Source organism: Nomascus leucogenys, chromosome 9 (genome assembly GCF_006542625.1).
Source record: "Nomascus leucogenys isolate Asia chromosome 9, Asia_NLE_v1, whole genome shotgun sequence".
NCBI classification, from domain to species: domain Eukaryota; kingdom Metazoa; phylum Chordata; class Mammalia; order Primates; family Hylobatidae; genus Nomascus; species Nomascus leucogenys.
In genome coordinates, this window is record NC_044389.1 from 11,459,206 (window position 1) to 11,478,528 (window position 19,323).

The following is a 19,323-nucleotide window of genomic DNA, read 5'->3' on the forward strand; positions in this document are numbered from 1 at the left end:
TCTAATCAAGAAAACATAATCAGGCAAATCCAGTATGTGGAACATTTTTGCCTGGATCTTGAATCTGCATCCCAAACAAAAGGCGACCACTATAAAAGACATTTTTGGGATGTTAGATGATGATATGAAATTATACATTAATTTCATTGATATGGTAATTACAATGTGATTATGTATGAGAATGTCTTTGAGATCTGCATGCTGAAGAATTTAGGGCTGAAGTATCAAGATGCCTACAATTAATTTGCACATGGTTCAGCCAAAAATTATATGTTTATTACATGTAAATATATCACACAATCATAGATAATCATACAATGTCCTTTTCTCTCATTATATTTTCTAGTGGGCTATTGACTGTATAAGGAATTGATTTTGAATGTGTATCTTGTGCTGAACCACTATGGGTAGACATCTTATCTTCAACAAATGACCTTTTGTCTCCTTTTTTCTCCTCCTAGCTATTTTCCTTGTTTTGCTGTATTTGCTTGCTGGCACCTATCTAAAGCAGCAGTTCTCACCGTGTGACCAGTGAACCCTGAGAGTCCTCCAGACTCATGAGGCAATCTACAAAGTCAAAGCTATTTCCATAGTTTTGATATAATTTGCTTTTCTCCAGAAGGTTGACATATGCACTGATGGTGCAAAAGCAACAAGTAAAACAGTGGCAAGAAACAAGGCAGTGACGAAAAACTGTACCAGTGGTCATTGTACTCTTTACCACCATGCACTTCCAGTTAAAAATGGCCAATTTTACTTGAGAGTGTCCTTGATGAAGCAGTGCAAATTATTAATTTTGTTAAATTTTGACCCTTGAGCATCTGTCTTTTTAATAATGTATGTGTATAAACGGGACATACATACAAAGCACTCTGCTACTTGAGATTATGATGGAGGCCTCAAGGAAAAGTACTTGTGTGACTAAATGGCAAAGTGAACTAGCTGGTTATTCAGATGTGCGTGAGCCTGTCACTTCTACGAAAACAACTCACAGTATTCATTGCCAATATACAACTGGAGCTTCCAGATGAAAAAAAAATTAGAATTTTGGTAAACTGTGAACTTGACAGGTTCCCTTGACACTTAAAAGACTTATCTGATGAGATTGGTGATGATATTTACAAATGTGATTTTAAAAATATTATATAATGACACGTGTCAACATTTGGAAGCTTCATAACTCAGTGAACCAATATTTTCCAGATGACCAATGATGATGTTACAAAATCAAGAATAAGTAGAAGATCCAGCCAAGGTACAAGGATATTATATAAAGGGCTTTTACTGTAAAAGGATAGGAAAAATACACATTATTAAAAAGAATATTATGAAACTACTACTTGTTGAAGTTACTTGCAAAGTTCTGATGTAGTATCAAAGAAGAATATCTACAGTTTTCTGAAAAAGTTATTGAAATAGAGCTAAAATCATGCAATTTACAAGTGAGTAAGAAAATATCAATCACAGTTCTTGCTCTGTAAGGAGTGTTCAAGGGCATTGGTTGTTTCTTGCCAGCTCTCCAGATAGACATCATTTATCCTGACAACTTTAGTACCACCTACTGGCTTTGTTAAACTTTCTGATATGTATTTCCTTTCGAAAATACGTATCTTTGTAAGGTAGTATTTTCTTCATATACTTCAGCCAAAATAACACATTACAATAGATTGAATTCAGAAGCAGATATAAGAACCCAGGTGTCTTCTATAAGCCAGACATCAAAGAGGTTTCCAAAATTACTGTACTCAATACATTTTGTTTTGCAAATATAGTTATTTTTCATATAAATGTTATTTATCTTAACATGTATTTGATTATTTAAAAATGAATAAATACTTAAAAATTGCCCAGCTTTAATTTTAAACATTGGTATTGATAGATATAACCCACATAAACAAAAGCTCTTTGGGGTTCTCAATAACGTAAGAGTGCAAGTATCCTAAGATGTTTGAGAACCACTGTTCCAAGACAATTGAGATAACCAAGTAACAATGCCAGCAGGAATTCTTGTCTTTCAGACTCATGGGAAAGTGTAAGTTTCATATCCTAGTCTCCCACGGGATCCACCTCTTAACAATCTGGAGTATCTTACTTTGCCTGCCATCTTTTATTTACTCCCTTTTCAACATGCTTTTCCCTATACCTGGGAAGAAGCTGCTAGTTGTCCCTCAATATCTGTTCTTCCTTTCTTCTGTAGTCAAAGAACCCCAGATACTTATCTGCCACACAACTGCCTATGAAAAAAAAGATAAAATTTCTGTCCTTGCAGCTAGATGTAGACATCAGACTAAATTCTGGCCAATGCGGTACATGGAGAAATGGTACATACAGGACGGGCGCGGTGGCTCACGCCTGTAATCCTACCACTTTGGGAGGCCAATGCAGGCAATCACTAGGTCAGGAGTTCCAGACCAGTCTGGCCAAGATGGTGAAACCCCATCTCCACTAAAAAAAAATACAAACATTAGTTGGGCGTGGTGGTGGGCACCTGTAATCCCAGCTACTCGGGAGGCTGAGGCAGAAAATCGCTTGCACCCGGGAGGCGGAAGTTGCAGTGAGCTGAGATCCAGAGACAGAGCAAGACTCCGTCTCAAAAAATAAAAAAATTAAAAAAAAAATAAGAAATGGTAAATGCAACTTCTGGCAAGTTTTCTTTTCTTTTTTTTTTTTTGAGATGGAGTCTCACTGTGTCCCCCAGGCTGGAGTGCAGTGGTGTGATCTCGGCTTACTGCAACCTCCCTCTCGCAGGTTCAAGTGATTCTCCTGCCTCAGCCTGAGTAGCTGGGATTACAGACATGTGCCAGCACATCTGGCTAATTTTTGTATTTTTAGTAGAGATGGGATTTCACCATGTTGGCCAGGCTGGTCTCAAACTCTTGACCTCAAGTGATCCGCCCACCTCGGCCTCCCAAAGTGCTGGGATTATAGGCGTGAGCCACAGCGCCCAGTCATGGCGAGTTTTCTTAAAGGAAAGGGGTGTGCCTTCTTTCTCTTCTTCCTTTCTGCTAATTGAAATGTGGACTCAATGTCTGTTACTGTATTAGACTATGTAGAAAAGAGTCATACCATCTATGATTGGGAGATTTGGAAAACTGGAAGGAGCCTGGGTCCCAGTAACTCTGTGGAACTACCAACCTAACCAGTATTATTCCCAAAGAGTACATCAACGCCCACACAAATCTCAAGACAGTCTGGTGCACATGGTAACTTTCCCCAGGCAGAGCAGAACTAGCATTGATACACTAGTTCTTTTACTATCAGAAAGTTTTACGAAGCCAGTAGGTGGTACTAAAGTTGTCAGCATAAATGATATCTATCTGGAGAGCTGGCAAGAAACAACCAATCCCCTTGGACGCTCCTTACAGAGCAAGAACTATGATTGATATTTTCTTATTCACTTGTAAATTGCATGATTTTAGCTCTATGCTGAGTCTTTCTAATAGGTATTAGATTGGACCAATGATTACTGACAGCCTGATGAAGGTTCAGCCTTATATCCAAAACCAAAGCACCCTGTGCCTAAAAAGTTTATACTAATCTGACTCACAATAGTAGAGGCACCTTATTTCTGTAAAGCACAGAGGAGGCCTGGAAAGAAGAGCAGATTTAACTAATATTTACTAACTAACTGCTACATGCCAGGAACCATGCTGGGTGTTTTCATACACATTATCTCACCAGATTTTCACTGTCATCTTCCCACTTTTCCCATGAGTCTGTAAGATAAGAATTCCTGCTGGCATTCTTATTTTTTTCAATTGTCTTATAATAGTGGTTCTCAGACTTTGTGGTCTTAGGGTACTTTACACTCACACTCCTAAAAATGATTGAGGACACCCCAAAGAGCTTTTGTTTATGTGGGTTATATCTATTAATATAAATATTCAAAATTAAAGCTGAGCATTTTTTTCAGTATTCACTTTAAAATAATATATCTGTTATTTACTAGGTATTTTACTGAAGCTAAGATGATTACACATGATAGATACAGACTGATTCACACTGGATTATTTCATTATATAATTTCATCCATAAATATATCAGAATACATTTCTAAAAGATAATGGCTTTTAAAAATTAAAATAACAGCAATACTATCACACCTAAAAAATCAACATCAGTTCCTTAATATCATCAAATACCCTCAATTGTTGCATAACTTTTTACAGTTAGTTTGGATAAAGATACAAACAAGGGACCCATTTTATTTGATGTTCCTCAAATCTATTAATTCATATGATACTCTTTCTTTTCTCCTTGAAATTCATTTGTTAAAGAAACTGGGTTCTTTGTCCTGTAGCATTTCTCACATTTTGGATTTTTGTGATTGCAGCCTTATGGTGTCATTTAACATGTTCCTCTGCCCTCTGTATTTCTTGTGAACTAGTAGTTCTAACTAGAGACTTGATCAGATTCAGGTTCAATTTTTTGACAAGGATGCCCCAGAGGTGGTGGTTTGCTCTTCTTGCATCTTTCTGTGATATAAGGGTTAATGAATGTGTTGAAACTCAAATGATGATAATATTATTCTATAATCTTTCTAATGTATTAGTTACAATTCTGTAAAGTTTTCTTTCATCAATTGGTAACTTTGAAGTATAATTTGTACAGGAAACAGGGTAAATGCTTACTTCTTCCTATTTATCAGTTTTGTGAATAGTGATTTGGTTCTCTAGCATCCTATAAAAGGGACTACCAGGTTTGTTATTATGATGATCATTACGACCTTACAGATTTTAACATATTTTAGGTGTTTTAATCAGTTATTTGTTTTTTAAATCAAATTATATCATCTTTGACTAGTGGGAGACCTTTCAAGTTGGTCCTGAGTCTTTCTGACATGAGTACATTGGTCTTTGATGTTTCTTTGCTTTCTGGTGTGACAAGATTTTCCAGCTTCTCTTATACATTTCCTGCCCATGTAGTGAAGAGTTTGGTTTGGCCCAAAGAGAGGGCTGGCCTTTGCCTTAGCTTCCAGAAAGTAATGTCATAGAAATGTCTTTGTTTAGGGTGGAGCTGGCCACACCCAAGAGTCTTAGAGTGGGAGCTGGCCATGCCAGAGAGACTAACATGTGACTTAGGGTGAGAACTTTGGGTTATATGTTATCAGTCAACCTGGAAACTGAGATCAGTCATGTCATCCATCCACCCATCAAACCTATGTAATGAAACCTCAATAAAAACTGTGACCACTGAGGTTCAGGTGAGCTTCCTTGCTTGGCAATATTCCATGCCTATTATCACACACTGATGCTGGGAGGGTAGCATGTCCTCTTCATGGAGCAGAGGATAACCGTGGCTTTAATCTTTGTGTCTTATTTTGGATGATTTTAGTTTGTATCTTTTTCCTGTAATAAGCTGTAACCACAAGTATAACAGATTTCAGTGAATTGTATTCTTACAGTGAATTATTGAAGCTAAGGGTGGTAGTTTGGGGGAACCCTCTGAACTTGTGGTTGGTATAAGAAGTAAGGATAGTCTTGGGGACTGTGACCTCTAACTTTGCAGTTTGGCTAACTCTGGGCACTACTTCAGGTCTGCAATCAGTTCTTACTCTAAGGATTCCGCTCTCCTTTCAGTGAGAAATGGTATTTACATAACACAGTTTTGGCACCAGGGGTGCTCACTGCTACTGGGTGGGTGGTCATTGTTTCTAGGCCTTTTCTGTGAAGAGAGCTAGAAAAAGCTTTTCTCTCTCCCTCTCTTTCTTAAGAGAAAATCTAGCACAACTTCATACTGATGTTTCCAGTTCAAATTTAGGATTATAGGTAGGTTTTTATTTCTTTGATTTTATATTTGTAGCTCTTTAACATTTTCACGTTAAATCTTGGTATTTATGTATAGAAAGTATTGCTTGTTTTATCCTACTATATAATATTTTCAGAATAGCAATACCAATATTATTACTAACAATATGATGACTGAAAACAATTTCTTTGTAGTTATTTTTTATCTTTTGGAAATATAGTCAAATTCCAGATCACCTGAAATAGTTTCTTTCCATGTAGCTAAGCCATCCACTCAATGGTTTATCAGGTCCATGTTTTATTTTGCTTGATTTTTAGGTATTATCTTTTCCATTTTAATTTTCGTCTTGGATTTTAGGTAAACTATGTGCATGGTTCTAAACGTCAAATTTACAAAACCAGCTATGTTGAGAAGTTTAGCTTCTACTCTCATCACATTTTTACATTTTACTCTTTTTAATGACCCTCCTTATTCCATTGCAGTACATTTTTAACTGTAGATATAAATTCCAGAATCAGCATATTCATCAAAAGCAAATGGCATCACTAAAGTAGTGCCTAGAAGGGTCTTTTTTTTGTTTTTTTTTTTAGTTTTTTTTTTGTTGTTCTGTAGGGATGAAGTCTCACTATGTTGCCCAGGCTATTCTCAAACTCTTGGGCTCAAACAATCCTCCTGCCTTGGCCTCCCAAAGTGCTGGGATGACAGGCATAAGCCATTGTGCCCAGCCCACATTATTAAGTTTTAACAAGCTCCATTTTGTATATAATCTGCAAAGGTAATCTTTAATTCTACATGGCTGAATTGTCACATACTCAAAATGCTTACAGTTAAAATTAATTTCCTAAAATAAATTTTAACTTACTAAGGACTATAAGTAAACTAGAAATTCTTAAACAATAAACACCAACATAATATTACTCTTGCACAGGTGACTTTGGGCACAGTAGTATCTAAATACCTCTTGGTGACTTGTGAACTAAAGGGACAATGAACCTATACTGTGTATCCTCCATAGGCGCCCGCTGCCCATTTCTTCATGTTGTTAGAGTTTCTCAACATTCAGTTCTCAGCAGTGTCTTACTCTACACTTGTCTCTGAGTGATTTCCTCTGCTTCCATGGTTTCCCATTTCCTCTATATGCTAAAGATTTACATATTTATATCTCCAGCTAATAATTTTTTCTTAAGTTTTAAGGAAGATTACTCAAAGAACTTACCAACCCATGGGTCCCATTGTTTCAGCTCTAGTTTTCCCACGTTTTGCCTCCTTAAGCAGTTCTTCTATTGCTTTCCTGATAAGAAAAAGGAAAAGATTTGAGAGGCAGTCACCATACTAAGTTCTGAAAATCAATTCATTCCAGGTCCATGATCTTGGGAAAGGAACTAGCTTTTGAAGCATGATTGCTGGGGCAAATTTTTTTTTAAATGGTTGACAATTTTGAACACATAAATTAAAAAGAAACCATTAATATAAAGAGAAGCAACACTGAAGAGAAAAAATTAGAAACTGGAAAAAATATTTTTGATATGAGACAGTTAAATCATATATCCTTAATATAAGAATTATCTTTTTTTATTAATTTGAATAAACAAAAGACATGAACAGCCAAATATGTATATATCTATATTTTTTCAAATTCACTGTTATTCAAAGAAATACCAGTGAACTCAACAAGGATAAATGTTTCTGCCCATTAGTTAGTGAGGGGGTAGAGAAATGGATAACTTCTTCTCTACTAATGGGGACTGAAGCTGATATTATATTTCTGGAGGACAATCCAGCAACATAATAGAGAACCTTAAGAATAGTATATACCAGTTGACCTAAAAATTTTACTTTGTCCTATGAAAATATTCAAATAAATATGCAAAAGTATATGTACAAGATATTCAAACTACTTGTTAACAATTAAAGAAAAAACAGAAAACTTAAATATTTACTGATAAAGGATTGGTTAAATAAATCATAACATATCCACATATGTGGAAGATTAGGCAGTCATTAAAAATGAAGACAAGTGGATTTTTGGCACAGGACACTCACATTCAGTATATAAAGCTGGTACAAAAGAATATGTGTAGACTAACCTTAATTTCAAATTTATTTACATATATATTACATAGAAAAACATTTGGAGAGGGCCGGGTGTGGTGGCTTATGCCTGTAATCCCAGTACTTTGGGAGGCTGAGGTGAGAGGATCACCTGAAGCCAGGAGTTTGAGACCAGCCTGGGCAACATAGCAAGACCTGGTCTCTAAAAAAAATAAAAATAATAATAATAAAAAAATTTGGAGGGATGTTATCAAAACAGTAAGATGAATTTTAAGGTGATTTTTTTTTCTGTTTGCATTGCTGCATTTTCCATTTTTTCTACAATGAACATGTATTATTTAATTTTTGAAGAGATTAAAAAAACAGAAAACATATTTATCAACCATATTCTGAGACTTTACTATGTGTAAGATACTGTGCAAGGTGCTATGGGTAGCAACATAGGAAGATGATCATCCCTGACTTGAATATGATGTATCAATAACAAAGTTAAGAAAAAGAGAGCTATAAACAAATATAGTCCAAAACAAATATAGTCCAAAGACAGAACTATAAATCTAATCATGAATTTTTGAAGCTGGATAATTATATAGAGTCTATATTAAAATGTTATAATGTTTTATTTCATGTTGATCTTTGTTTCATCAAAGTAAAGCATGCACATAGTTTAAAAAGACAAATACTACTTAAAAGATTTTAAATACAACAGACTTCTACATTATCCTGCCCTACCCACCAAAGAAAACAGTTTCAACTTTTTTCATCTGTTTCTCGTTATTTACCTCCATATTCCTAATAGTATGCTTTCAAACTATTTCACCACCTCTTAATCTTCAAAAATACATCTGCTTATTTTTGTATAACTCATTTTTAAATAAACTCTTATTGAGATCTTTAAAAGATGTCTTTTCAGTTAACTCAGCAGCTTGACATTTTCTGATCCTTCTTGGGAAGGCCCACTGCTACGGATCAATGACGAACTGAAGCTCTTGCCTATCTACCGACATGTTGACTCCCTCAATCACAAGTTTCAGAGCCCAGTCTTATGGAATCACAAAGAGGTAAGTTCATCTGATGACCACATATGCTGCTTCTTCCAGCTCTTTAGAATAATGATATGGCCTGCTGAAATGATCTGGGGACTTCGTCTCTTACAGTAGTTCAAGCAAAATTTATCCTAATTCCAAAACAGAGTTTGTTTTTCACCATTATAGATTTAAGTAAAAAAATTAAAGGGTATAAATATTCCAAATATGCCTCTTCCTTTCCCATAAATTAGTGTGGTAGTTTTAAAATAAAAACAGATAAATCATACCTAGATCCACCTATGTGCTCTCCTTCTGTCAAAAGAAATGGTTAAAAATAATCAGGAAAAAAACTTTTCGGGGCAGTTCCCCAATTATGAACAAAATATGTATCAGTTACAAATAAACTGGAATGTGTTTTCCCATAAAAACTATTTTAAAATGTTTGTCTAGCTTTCTGGACCAGACTACAGAAGCTTATTTGAGTCAGAATCCAGCTGAAATGCTACACATCTGCAAAAGATACTCAAAGATTCTTGCAGAGACCCTGAAGGCATATTCTAGGTGCTTTCAAGAGCTTGAAGTTTGACAGCGACTCTTCTTTAGTTTCAATTCTACTTAAAACTGTCTCTAGCACTGTTATTAATTTTACCTGGCACGCTTAAGGATGCCTTCTGGTTTACGATTACAATCAAAGAGAAAAGAAGGTACATGTATGAGAAATACTGCCTGCGGTGAAACAAATTCGCCAAGGATGGAGGACCATAAAAGGAGGAGTGGAGACTGGGTGGGAGGGCACTCAGCCAGCTGGTCTACCATGTTCCCACTGGTAAAGGGGGCTTAGCTGCTGTTCACAGCCAAAACGGTGCTGCGTGACCCATTCCCATGGTTTGGATCTACCCAAGTTAGGGATCTGCAATTGGTTTAACAACAACTAATGTCGATATAGAGCTTTAAGTATACCAAGTACTATCCTATATAACCATGATAACATAGTTATTACCACCAATACAGATGTGGAAAGTGATATTCAGAGACATTGACTAACTTGCCCAAAGTAACACTGCTAACGATCAAGGAGAAAGGCAATGAGGAAGAGGAACAAAGCAAACAAAACCCAACCTCTGTTTTTAAGGCTAGGTATCATCTGATCCTTCTATTAGACTATCTCCTCCATAAATATCTGTGCAGCAAATCCTGGAGAAATTGTTTATCATTAAAAGGCAAAAAATAAACTAAATGGGGAAAAAAAGGCCTAACAGAGTGCCACTACTGCATTCATTCAAAGAGAACTGGGGGATACTGATACTGGAGAGGCGGAAGGAATGAAGGAGGATTGATCACTATTTTGTCCTAAGAATGTTGAGCATTCGCTACTTCCCACCCAAAATTCTCCTGCATAAGCTCCCTCTACAGATCTTTACTTCCAAAGAAGAAAATAACAATTTCTAGCAATCAAGTATCCCAACCTTAAAACACGATAACTACTTTCAAAATTAAGGGGAGAAAGTCAGCAACTTCTCCATTACTGTAGCCTTTGTTGTTTCCTCTAGAAATCTCATTAATGAATTATTGGGTAAGGAAATTATAAATCCAGTTTCTATTCTGCATGATCACAGGGGCAAAATAAATTATCAAAGATTATGAAACATCAACGTGCATGAAACAAGATAGTTTTTAATGAGCTGATGAAAGAAGTGTAAACTGTAATTAAAATACAGGAAAAGCAAATAGGAGAATTTATAAGAACTAAGTATATACAGAACTTGAACAATTAAAAAATTATTCAGACATAAACTTAGTTCTTGGTATGCTAGTTTTTATACTTGGTTCTTTTCAATATCTTGAAGGTTTCTTTGTAAAACTAATTAATTATATTAGAATACTAAGTTCCATGGAGACCCAAGAGAGCTGAGTCATTAAGCAGACGGTTTTCTGGGCACAGGAACAAACCACAATCAATTTTCAATGATCCATGTGTGTATTATCTCCAGCCAATTTTCCATGCTAGCACGGCTTCCTCAGGCCTGCCTGTTCACTCCATTAGCCAGCTGGTACATGCTTAAGGAATGTCAACTGATCATAATAGCAGCTTAAATAAAACCCAAGTGGGAATGCAAATCTGGTACAAAATCATCTTAAAATCCAAAGTCAAACAAATTAGTTTTGAGTTATCTGGGTCTGTTTCTTTTTAATCACTTTAATCAACTGAGGGTTAACTGTTCCAGTGTACAGAAGGGGTAGCAAGAAATTGAAGGTAACTGAAATAAAGCACCAGAAATTGAGAGGAAAATTAAATAATAAAGTAGGAAAACAGGAATTTTAAAGGAATAAAATCAGAGAAGCTAAATCTCAAATAACTGCTCAAAAATGATGGAGTCAGTCAGAGGCCTATAGTTATAGGCCTCTTCCTGTGATGGTGAAGGAAAGCTAGGAACACCAGGCTGAACGTTAGCAGCTTTCCTCATTTGTGTCTCTCTCAGTCTTTAAAAGTCACCTTTGATCAGCTAACTGTATAGTACAGTATCTGTCACATGATGGACAGAAAAACAGGTTCAAAAAAGGCAATACATTATTTAATAAGATTACTCTCTTCTTGATGTGTTCAAACAAGCATGACTTGGTGACAAGAATATAGACTTCTTAGAAAATTGGCAGAAATGAGTACAGCATCATTTGTTGCTGCTGACTGGGAAGTTATCTAAAAGGCCCAACACATTATCAGTGCTGAAGGCAAACATGTTTATACTTGTGGAGTCGTCCACATATGTGTAAAAGAAACCTTACTATGGCAATCTAAATTTCTTCCCATAATGGAATGATAAAGCTTAGAGAGAAAAATGAACTATCTACTCGATCTTCAGTAAAGTTTTGATGTCAGGTCATTGATTAAAAAAATATGGACAGATGATAAGATCACTCTGAACATCTGCAAACAACTGCTTATAGGTTCATACTGCCAGTAGTAACTAGTGGTTTAGTAGTCACAGGGATCTGTAGAAGCCACAGGACAAAGTTTGGGTTCTTCATGACTTAGTATTTTGACTACAAACACAGGCAAAACTTCAGAAATATCCTTATTTAATTTCAGTAAAATATCAGATTGTCTGGGGTCATGTATCAGCTCTAAAGAAAGGTACAAAAATTCAAATTGTGAAAAGGGTTTCTAAAGACAACACTGAGGTCATTTGGGAAATGAAAAGACTTATTCACAGACATAAACTAAAGGCACAATAAGTTAATCTGTACATTTTGTTAAATTCAGCTAATCTATATTATGGACTTGCTAAATACAAGGTACTGTGATTTATATGGCGAACTAGGCTCTTCCCTGAAGAGGATATTAGGGACTGCATATAAAATAAAGAGCCGTATATGTACTTTAAAAACAAATATTGGATTATCTAGGAGAATGTGAGGAGGGAGCCCCAATATTCATTTATAAAATAACAAACAGAAAGTCATGAGAAAAGGTGCTGAATTTTTAAGAAGAACTTATGCTGGTAAAAGACTGGAAGGTGATGGAGGAACATGGGTTTGAAAAGAAAATTAATGAGATCCTTTGTTGATTTCATGCCCAACATGAACTAAAGAGATAGATGAAAGTGGTATTTTAAGCAGTGGTGGAAAAATAAGACAAAGACACTGCAGATTGCTTTTTGCAATGATGACAATAATTACTTCACAGGATTGTTATGAGGATAAAATAAAATATTTGATTTGGATCCAAGTGTTCTGTATTTTATAAGAAGCAGAAGAAATATGATAGCTATTTTTTTTACACTCCTAAAGGTCTCAGAACTTGTCTTTTTCAACCTAGTTTTCTCTATGCCTGGCACATACATGGTAGGTACTAAGTTAAGATCTGGGGAATAAATGGGTTCTGGGTATGTGTGGGACATGATACAAATGCAAGGTTTTAAAAATGAAAATACTGCATCTGTCGACAGAATAGATGATGATGGGTGAGATGGAAGAAGAGAAAAGACAAAGGAGGTAAAAAGAAGATAAAAGAGAAAAATACAGTATGTCACTGGGCAAATAAATGTAATGAAAAAAATCAATCACTACAGGTTCCTGAGGGAGCAATCCCCTGTAGTGGCCAAACGAACAGGGGCATAACAGCAACACACATCCTTAGCGTCATCAAACATTAGGGCAGACTGGGAAATCACAGACACTGACCAAGGACACAGAATGAGGCAGAGCTGGAATCTTTCCTGTTAGGATTGAGGACTCTGATCCACTAGGGCTGCCTGAAAATCTCAGCAAGTTTTCAGATCTAGAAAACACTTTTCCCTTCAGTGAGTTACTGATCAGAGATAAATGGCCTTTGTTTAGCTTCCAATATTATTCTTTTGCTTCACTATATATATATACATGTTAACATCCTCTGAACTCCATTTCTTAGTGGAGATGCTAATTGTGTTTTGAGATGACAGTGCCTAGTGTTGGAGTGGAGGGTGCCACTACAGAGAGGGTGAGATGTCACAGTGGGGCTACTGACCTGTCTCTGCAAGGCCTTGCCACACAGATGCTCTGTGGGATAACCACATCTAGGGCCTTGGCTCTGACAGTCCAGAGACATAACATGGCTTATGACACTCCCACCAACTGCAACACTACATTTGCTGTTACATGCATGGGGGAGCTTTGCCCGGGTTATGCCCTCTGTCCAAATCACTCTCCACTCACAACCTTTACACCAGACACTCAGCTCTGACATTACCTCTCCACCAAGCCTTTCCTGATCTCCCTGTTTGCTCCACATCAATAGATGTAACTACTCCTTTCTTATAGGCCCACTGAGGGGCACATGAAGTCCCCATACAGTATTTCCAAACATGTAAAAGTTTTAAAATAAGCTAAAAATACTAAAATATATTTCTTCTTATCTTGACAAATCTGCTTTCATTATAACAAAATAAAAAATATTTTCAGCCATTTTTGAAATGGCTGAATATTTGGATTAATATTAATATTTGGATTAATAGTAATATTTGGATTAATGTGGAAAGACAGAAATATTTTGTATATATTCCATGAAACTTATTTTCTTGCATTGATTTTAATAAAGTCCCTAATTACATTGTTATAATCAAGATTTTCATAAAAATTAAAAGTGGTTTCATTCCTTGCAAATTATAGGAAAAAGAGCCTTGTAAATACTTTGGCTTGGGGCTTATCTAGAAACACCGGATGTGTAGGAATTAATATGGAAGTTTAGCATATGGCTCAATTGCTGTCAAGCAAACGCTAAGAGAGAATTGCAAATTTAGGCATTTGATATTTCACATGCGATGAAAGTATGGTCCCAGGCATTTGTATTGAAAATGCAGTGCCCCCTTTTTGTAAGCATGAGAGTGTACAGTCTGCCCTCTGTATCTGTGGATTCAACCAAACATGGATTGAAAATTTTTTTTAAAGAAGCAAAAAAAAAAATACAATGAAAATAACACAAATAAAAACCAATATGGAATAAGAGCTATTTACATAGAATTTACATTGTACTAGGTAAGACTAGATTATACCTAGTACAATGTAATATTAGTAATAATAGATTACTTAGGTTACAGGCAATCTAGAGATGATTTAAAGTATACAGGAAGAGGCATGTAGGTTATATGCAAATACTATGCCATTTTATATCAGACTTGAGCATCTGTGGGTTTTGGTATCCATGGGGGTCCTGGAAGCAATCCCCCAGGGATACTGAGGGAAGGTTATATGTTCTATAAACCATAATAGTCTAAAAGTATTAAAAAACACAATGTAAAATAATAAAATGATCTATGAATCAGTGTCAAATTTCTTGTATGTTCCACATAGACCTACACATATACAAATATAAGAGTAATATGATTTAAGATCGCAAAATGTTACTCAGTTTCCAAGTGCAGCTGTTTCAAGTACTGTATTAAATCATGAGTATCTTCAGAGTCATGAACTGAAATAATATGACAAGCAAGAAAATGGAAGCTTAGCACTAGTGGGAAACAATATTTTCTTAGTGAAGGATCTATTGCATTCATGCCAAGATGAAGGATTTGACAAGTTAATGTCTTTTTTAACTTTTCTGCAGTTCCAAACCTTTCCATACTCTAAATTAGTGTCCACTGGAAAGTCAACATTGGTACAATCTTCACATATTTAGACAGTTTCCTTTGATTCAAGGGTGCAGGTCAAAACATGAGGAGGGTGTTTCCTGGGTTATGAATTGCACTGAGCACTGGATCTCCACTGACATAGGCATCTATATATTTGTGGTATATAGGGCTGCTCTCCTCATCCAGGGTCTGGGCAATTCTCCTTTGAATATAGTTATAATATGCATTTAATATGCACCACTGGGACATGATGAAAAATTATAGTGGTAACAGTACTTATGTGCCATATACCTTACAGCTAATCCTCACAAATCTATGTAGCTACCATTTCAAAGATAAGGAAATAAGGAGAATATAAGGAAAAGTCAAGAAACTTACCTAAGGCCACAACAGCCAATAAATGATAGGGCCTGGGATGTGAACCCAGGCAATCTGACTCTAGGCCCCAGGATCTTAACCCTTACACCACAGCTCTATTACAAAGCATGATCCTAGTCCTCAAGAAGCTCAGTCTAGTGAGAGGAGGGGCAAGGAGAGCAGCAATATTTAATGGTACTTATCATGACAAGAACTGCTCTGGCAAAGACAAAACTCCAGTCCCCTCACCTGGACTTCGACATTCTCAAATCTGCAACTACCCATTTATAGATGGCCTCCGAGAGTGGATTACTATTACAGAGAGATCACTTCTTCAGTTAAAATGTGGGTTAATTCTTAACGTTTAGCTCCTAGGGAAAACTTATTTCTCAGTTCATAAGACACTTACTTCACTGTAGGGTCTACTGACCTCATTTTCAAAACAGCAAATATTTTTACAAATATTTATTCTTAAATCCTGATACAGAAAATATAGTGATTCTTTTTCAATTCATATTATAAAATCTGAGTAAATGTGCTATGGTAAATTTTTATATAAGCTATGAAGAAAGGCAGCTCTTACTGAAAATAACTTTGAGGAGTGGTGGTGATAGGGTTACTTAGGAAATAGTAAACTCTGAATAGAAAAGCCCATGGACAATACAATAACAGGAAGAGCAGATCTGTTGATAGGTCAAATGTTAGGTTTAAAAATATTACAGTCTATGCTCTTCTGAAATATTAGTTGGGGGAAAAATCCATACAGAGAATATAAGGTCAAATAATTATTGAATTCTTTTACTCAATAAAATGTATTTTGTTATCTCTTTAAGAGAACAGATGCTCTGGAGAACAAAACTGATGAAAACAAAACTGCAAAAGAAAAAGGGATTTCAAGTCTAGAAAGATGGGTGTGGAAGGGAGCCAATATCTAAGCAAAGAAAAGCTAATATGGCAGCTGCTTGAATTTAGTAAAGGATAGGAAAAATGGCAGAAGACCAAAAAGCAGAAATAAAAAATAAAATTCAGACTCTCACCAAACAGCTGTTCAAAATGTAGACAGGAAAAATATTACAGAAGTTGTACAAAAGAAAACATTACAATATAAGCCTCTAAAGTTTGCCTCTACAGCTTTTTTTTAATGAGGGAGAAATTTGGTAGGTGTACTGTCCTTTGATAAACACACCACATACCAGAAAAACCACCTCACCAAAAGCGTGGTCTGTAAATCACTCTCTTGATCCTAAAAGAGCTTTATTTTATACAAATCATCTGCAGTTCTCTGTAGACTGTCCTAAACAATACCTCAGAGCTCTTGGATCTCAGCCCCGAGGATGGCCTATTCAGCAGAAAGTCTGGTCAGCCTGCTGAAGCTATTTTCTTCAGCGTGTCAAGGCTGCAGTAATCTGCTAGAAAACAAGCTGTCCACCCCTTGTAGATTTCAGTCTGATTCATCAAATGATTATAAATTATACTCAAAGCTAAAAGCCAAAGAATAGGGGAAAAAAAAACATAAAAGAAAGTTCTAGAATGTGTAGGATTTTGGCATCTCATCATTTCATGCTTTTTAAAAAGTGTTTTCATTTAAAAATACATGTAGAAATTAGTCTCTTGAAAATGCTATTTCAAGATAAATAATTTACCTGTCATCATCTGAATAAAGCCATTTTTAACCCCAGGAAGAAAACATATGTATACTTCTAATTCTTAGAGATCTAGCAATACACAATGAGATGGGAAGAAGAGAAAGCCTGCACTCCACAGACAACATCACAGGTTCAGTGACAGTCCTGCGACCGCTAAGTGCAAGGCACAGTCCTGCCTTAGAGGCAAGAGATGATGAAGAGCCAGTGAAATAGAGGGTGTAGCCCACTCTAGAGTGACCGTGCTTCCCTCCTGCTGTGGGGGGTGCCAGACCAGGCCTCATCTTGATCACCAGGCATTTTCTGTCTTTCACACTCTAGGCATCAAACGTGGCTTTGAGGCATATGGTAGTTCCTCTACACACTGGCAGGGAGAGATTTTGAAAAAATAGTACATATATATATATATATATATAGACAATATTTTCTATATCAATAGTTAACTACAAAAATATACTATACGAAAAAAAAAATTATGCCAGTGTGGTGGCACATGCTTGTAGTCCCAGCTACTCAGGAGGCTGATGTGGGAGGATCGCTTGATCTCAAAAGTTTGAGGCCAGCCTGGGCAACATAGCAAGACCCTATCTCTAAAAAAAAAATTTTTTTTAATGTATTAAAACCCATCGGTAAATTCTTAACTCTAAACCCCACACTGTCAAGTTTCAAGTTGTTTTTCTGGTGCCAATTTATACAGCAATGAAATTAAGTAGGACAAGGTAATTTTAAATCCCATTTTACAATTTTAAAAACTTAGTTAATATATATACAAGTGTTTTGGGAAAATTCTATATTTATACAAAGGAGTAGTTAATAGAGTTAAGCAGTTAAACATACACATAAATCTAACTTTGAGAGCAGCATCCCTTTAAGGAAAATGTTTACGACAGTTCAAAGTGATGAACTTAGATGGTCCACTGAACAAGTCAGCCAAAAGTGCACAACTGTGCAAATAAGGTTTTATATTGACATTCAAAGATCCCAGAGATGCTTCCTTCTTAGCTGGCCAAAGTTGTAGAGCTCTGGTACAATGCAAACACATTCTTACAGATGCTGAATTCAACAGCACAGGAGGAACCACTAGAAAGGCTGCAGAGATTAACTGAAAGGAAGGAAGCAGCTCATGGAGACTAATCTCTATAGTATGGAGAAAAACTCAAGGCATGGAAAATTACATTATGATTAATCCAACCTTTACCTTTATATCATAACACATATCATACCAACAACACATCAGCTGCCAAAAGAAAGAAACCACAGAGAGTAATACAATCGATGATTCTGGCATCAGAAACCAGCTGCAAGACAACCAAAACCCAGCAAACCACACTTTATCATTCAGAGACTTATAAATTATATGTGATGATATAACTAAGAAGGGAAATGTGAAAGCATTTTCTAGAGCCAATGTTTAACTATGCATTGTTTTATAAAATATCAAAAACTTAAACACAATCTTTTCTTGTCCCTGAATTAAAACTATACTTTAAGTAGCTTTACATATTAGGACCATCTCATCCACTGAAACATAAACAATCCTTAGGGATGGAACAGCAGCTGCAGCTTAATTGGATGGAGCAATGCTAACAAAGAGTTTAGAACTAAGTTAAAAATAGAATAGGTACCCAATTGAGACTGCAGGGGAAAATTCTGAGAGACAGATCATGCTGATTATCCAAACAGCATAATTTGGCTTCCTCCCAAAGTCTAATACACTCTTACGCTTACCAAAAAAGGGGCACTGGATTTTCAGTACAAATGCTTGGGACCATACTTTCACATCTCATTTGAAATATTAGACCCCTAAATTTACAATTCTCTCTTAGCGTTTGCTTGATAGAATTGGGACATACACTATATTAATTCCTGTATGCCCAGTGTTTTTAGAAAAGTTTCAAGGATCTTTTCACTATAACTTTCACTTTAATTACCTGAACCAAAATGTTCAGGTAAAGATCCATTAAATACAATCTATATTATTAAAAAATGTAAGGGAAAAGTTTCTCAGATGTTAGAGTTAGAGGCCGTCTGGTTTAACTTTGTCACATAAAGCCGAGGAAATTATGGTTTAGAGAAGTTAACAACTTGCCTAACACTAAATAATATCTGGTTTTTGAAAATTTAACTCAAAATTACCAATATTTAAGCCTAGATGGCATGTATGGTCACCTTAGGGAGAAACGATGAGGAGACAGATTATAATTATAATATTTTAGCCCAGGATCATTACCTTTAGAGGACAATACTTTAAGTACCAACACTAACACTATCCCAATGCTATGTGATGTGTCTACGATTATTGTGATCTGCAATACATAAGCTTCAGAGCAGAATTTCTTACCTGAAAAATCCAGACTGAATAGACTTACTCAGTAACTGTTCTGTCTTTAT

At 35.9% G+C, this 19,323-nt stretch overlaps 1 protein-coding gene across 2 annotated transcripts in view; it reads right to left on the bottom strand.

The window, feature by feature from the left end:
• Positions 1-19,323, bottom strand: part of LOC100587525 (protein POLR1D) — a 45,405-nt gene that overhangs the window by 11,892 nt on the left and 14,190 nt on the right. Inside the window, exon 2 of one of the 2 annotated variants that reach the window (XM_012502044.2) lies at positions 6,965-7,039. In XM_012502044.2, the coding sequence (XP_012357498.1) occupies positions 6,965-7,039 (75 nt within the window). Of the gene's footprint in view, positions 1-1,122; positions 1,270-6,964; positions 7,040-19,323 lie in introns of those variants that run through there. The other variant, XM_030818592.1, reaches the window with a different exon arrangement.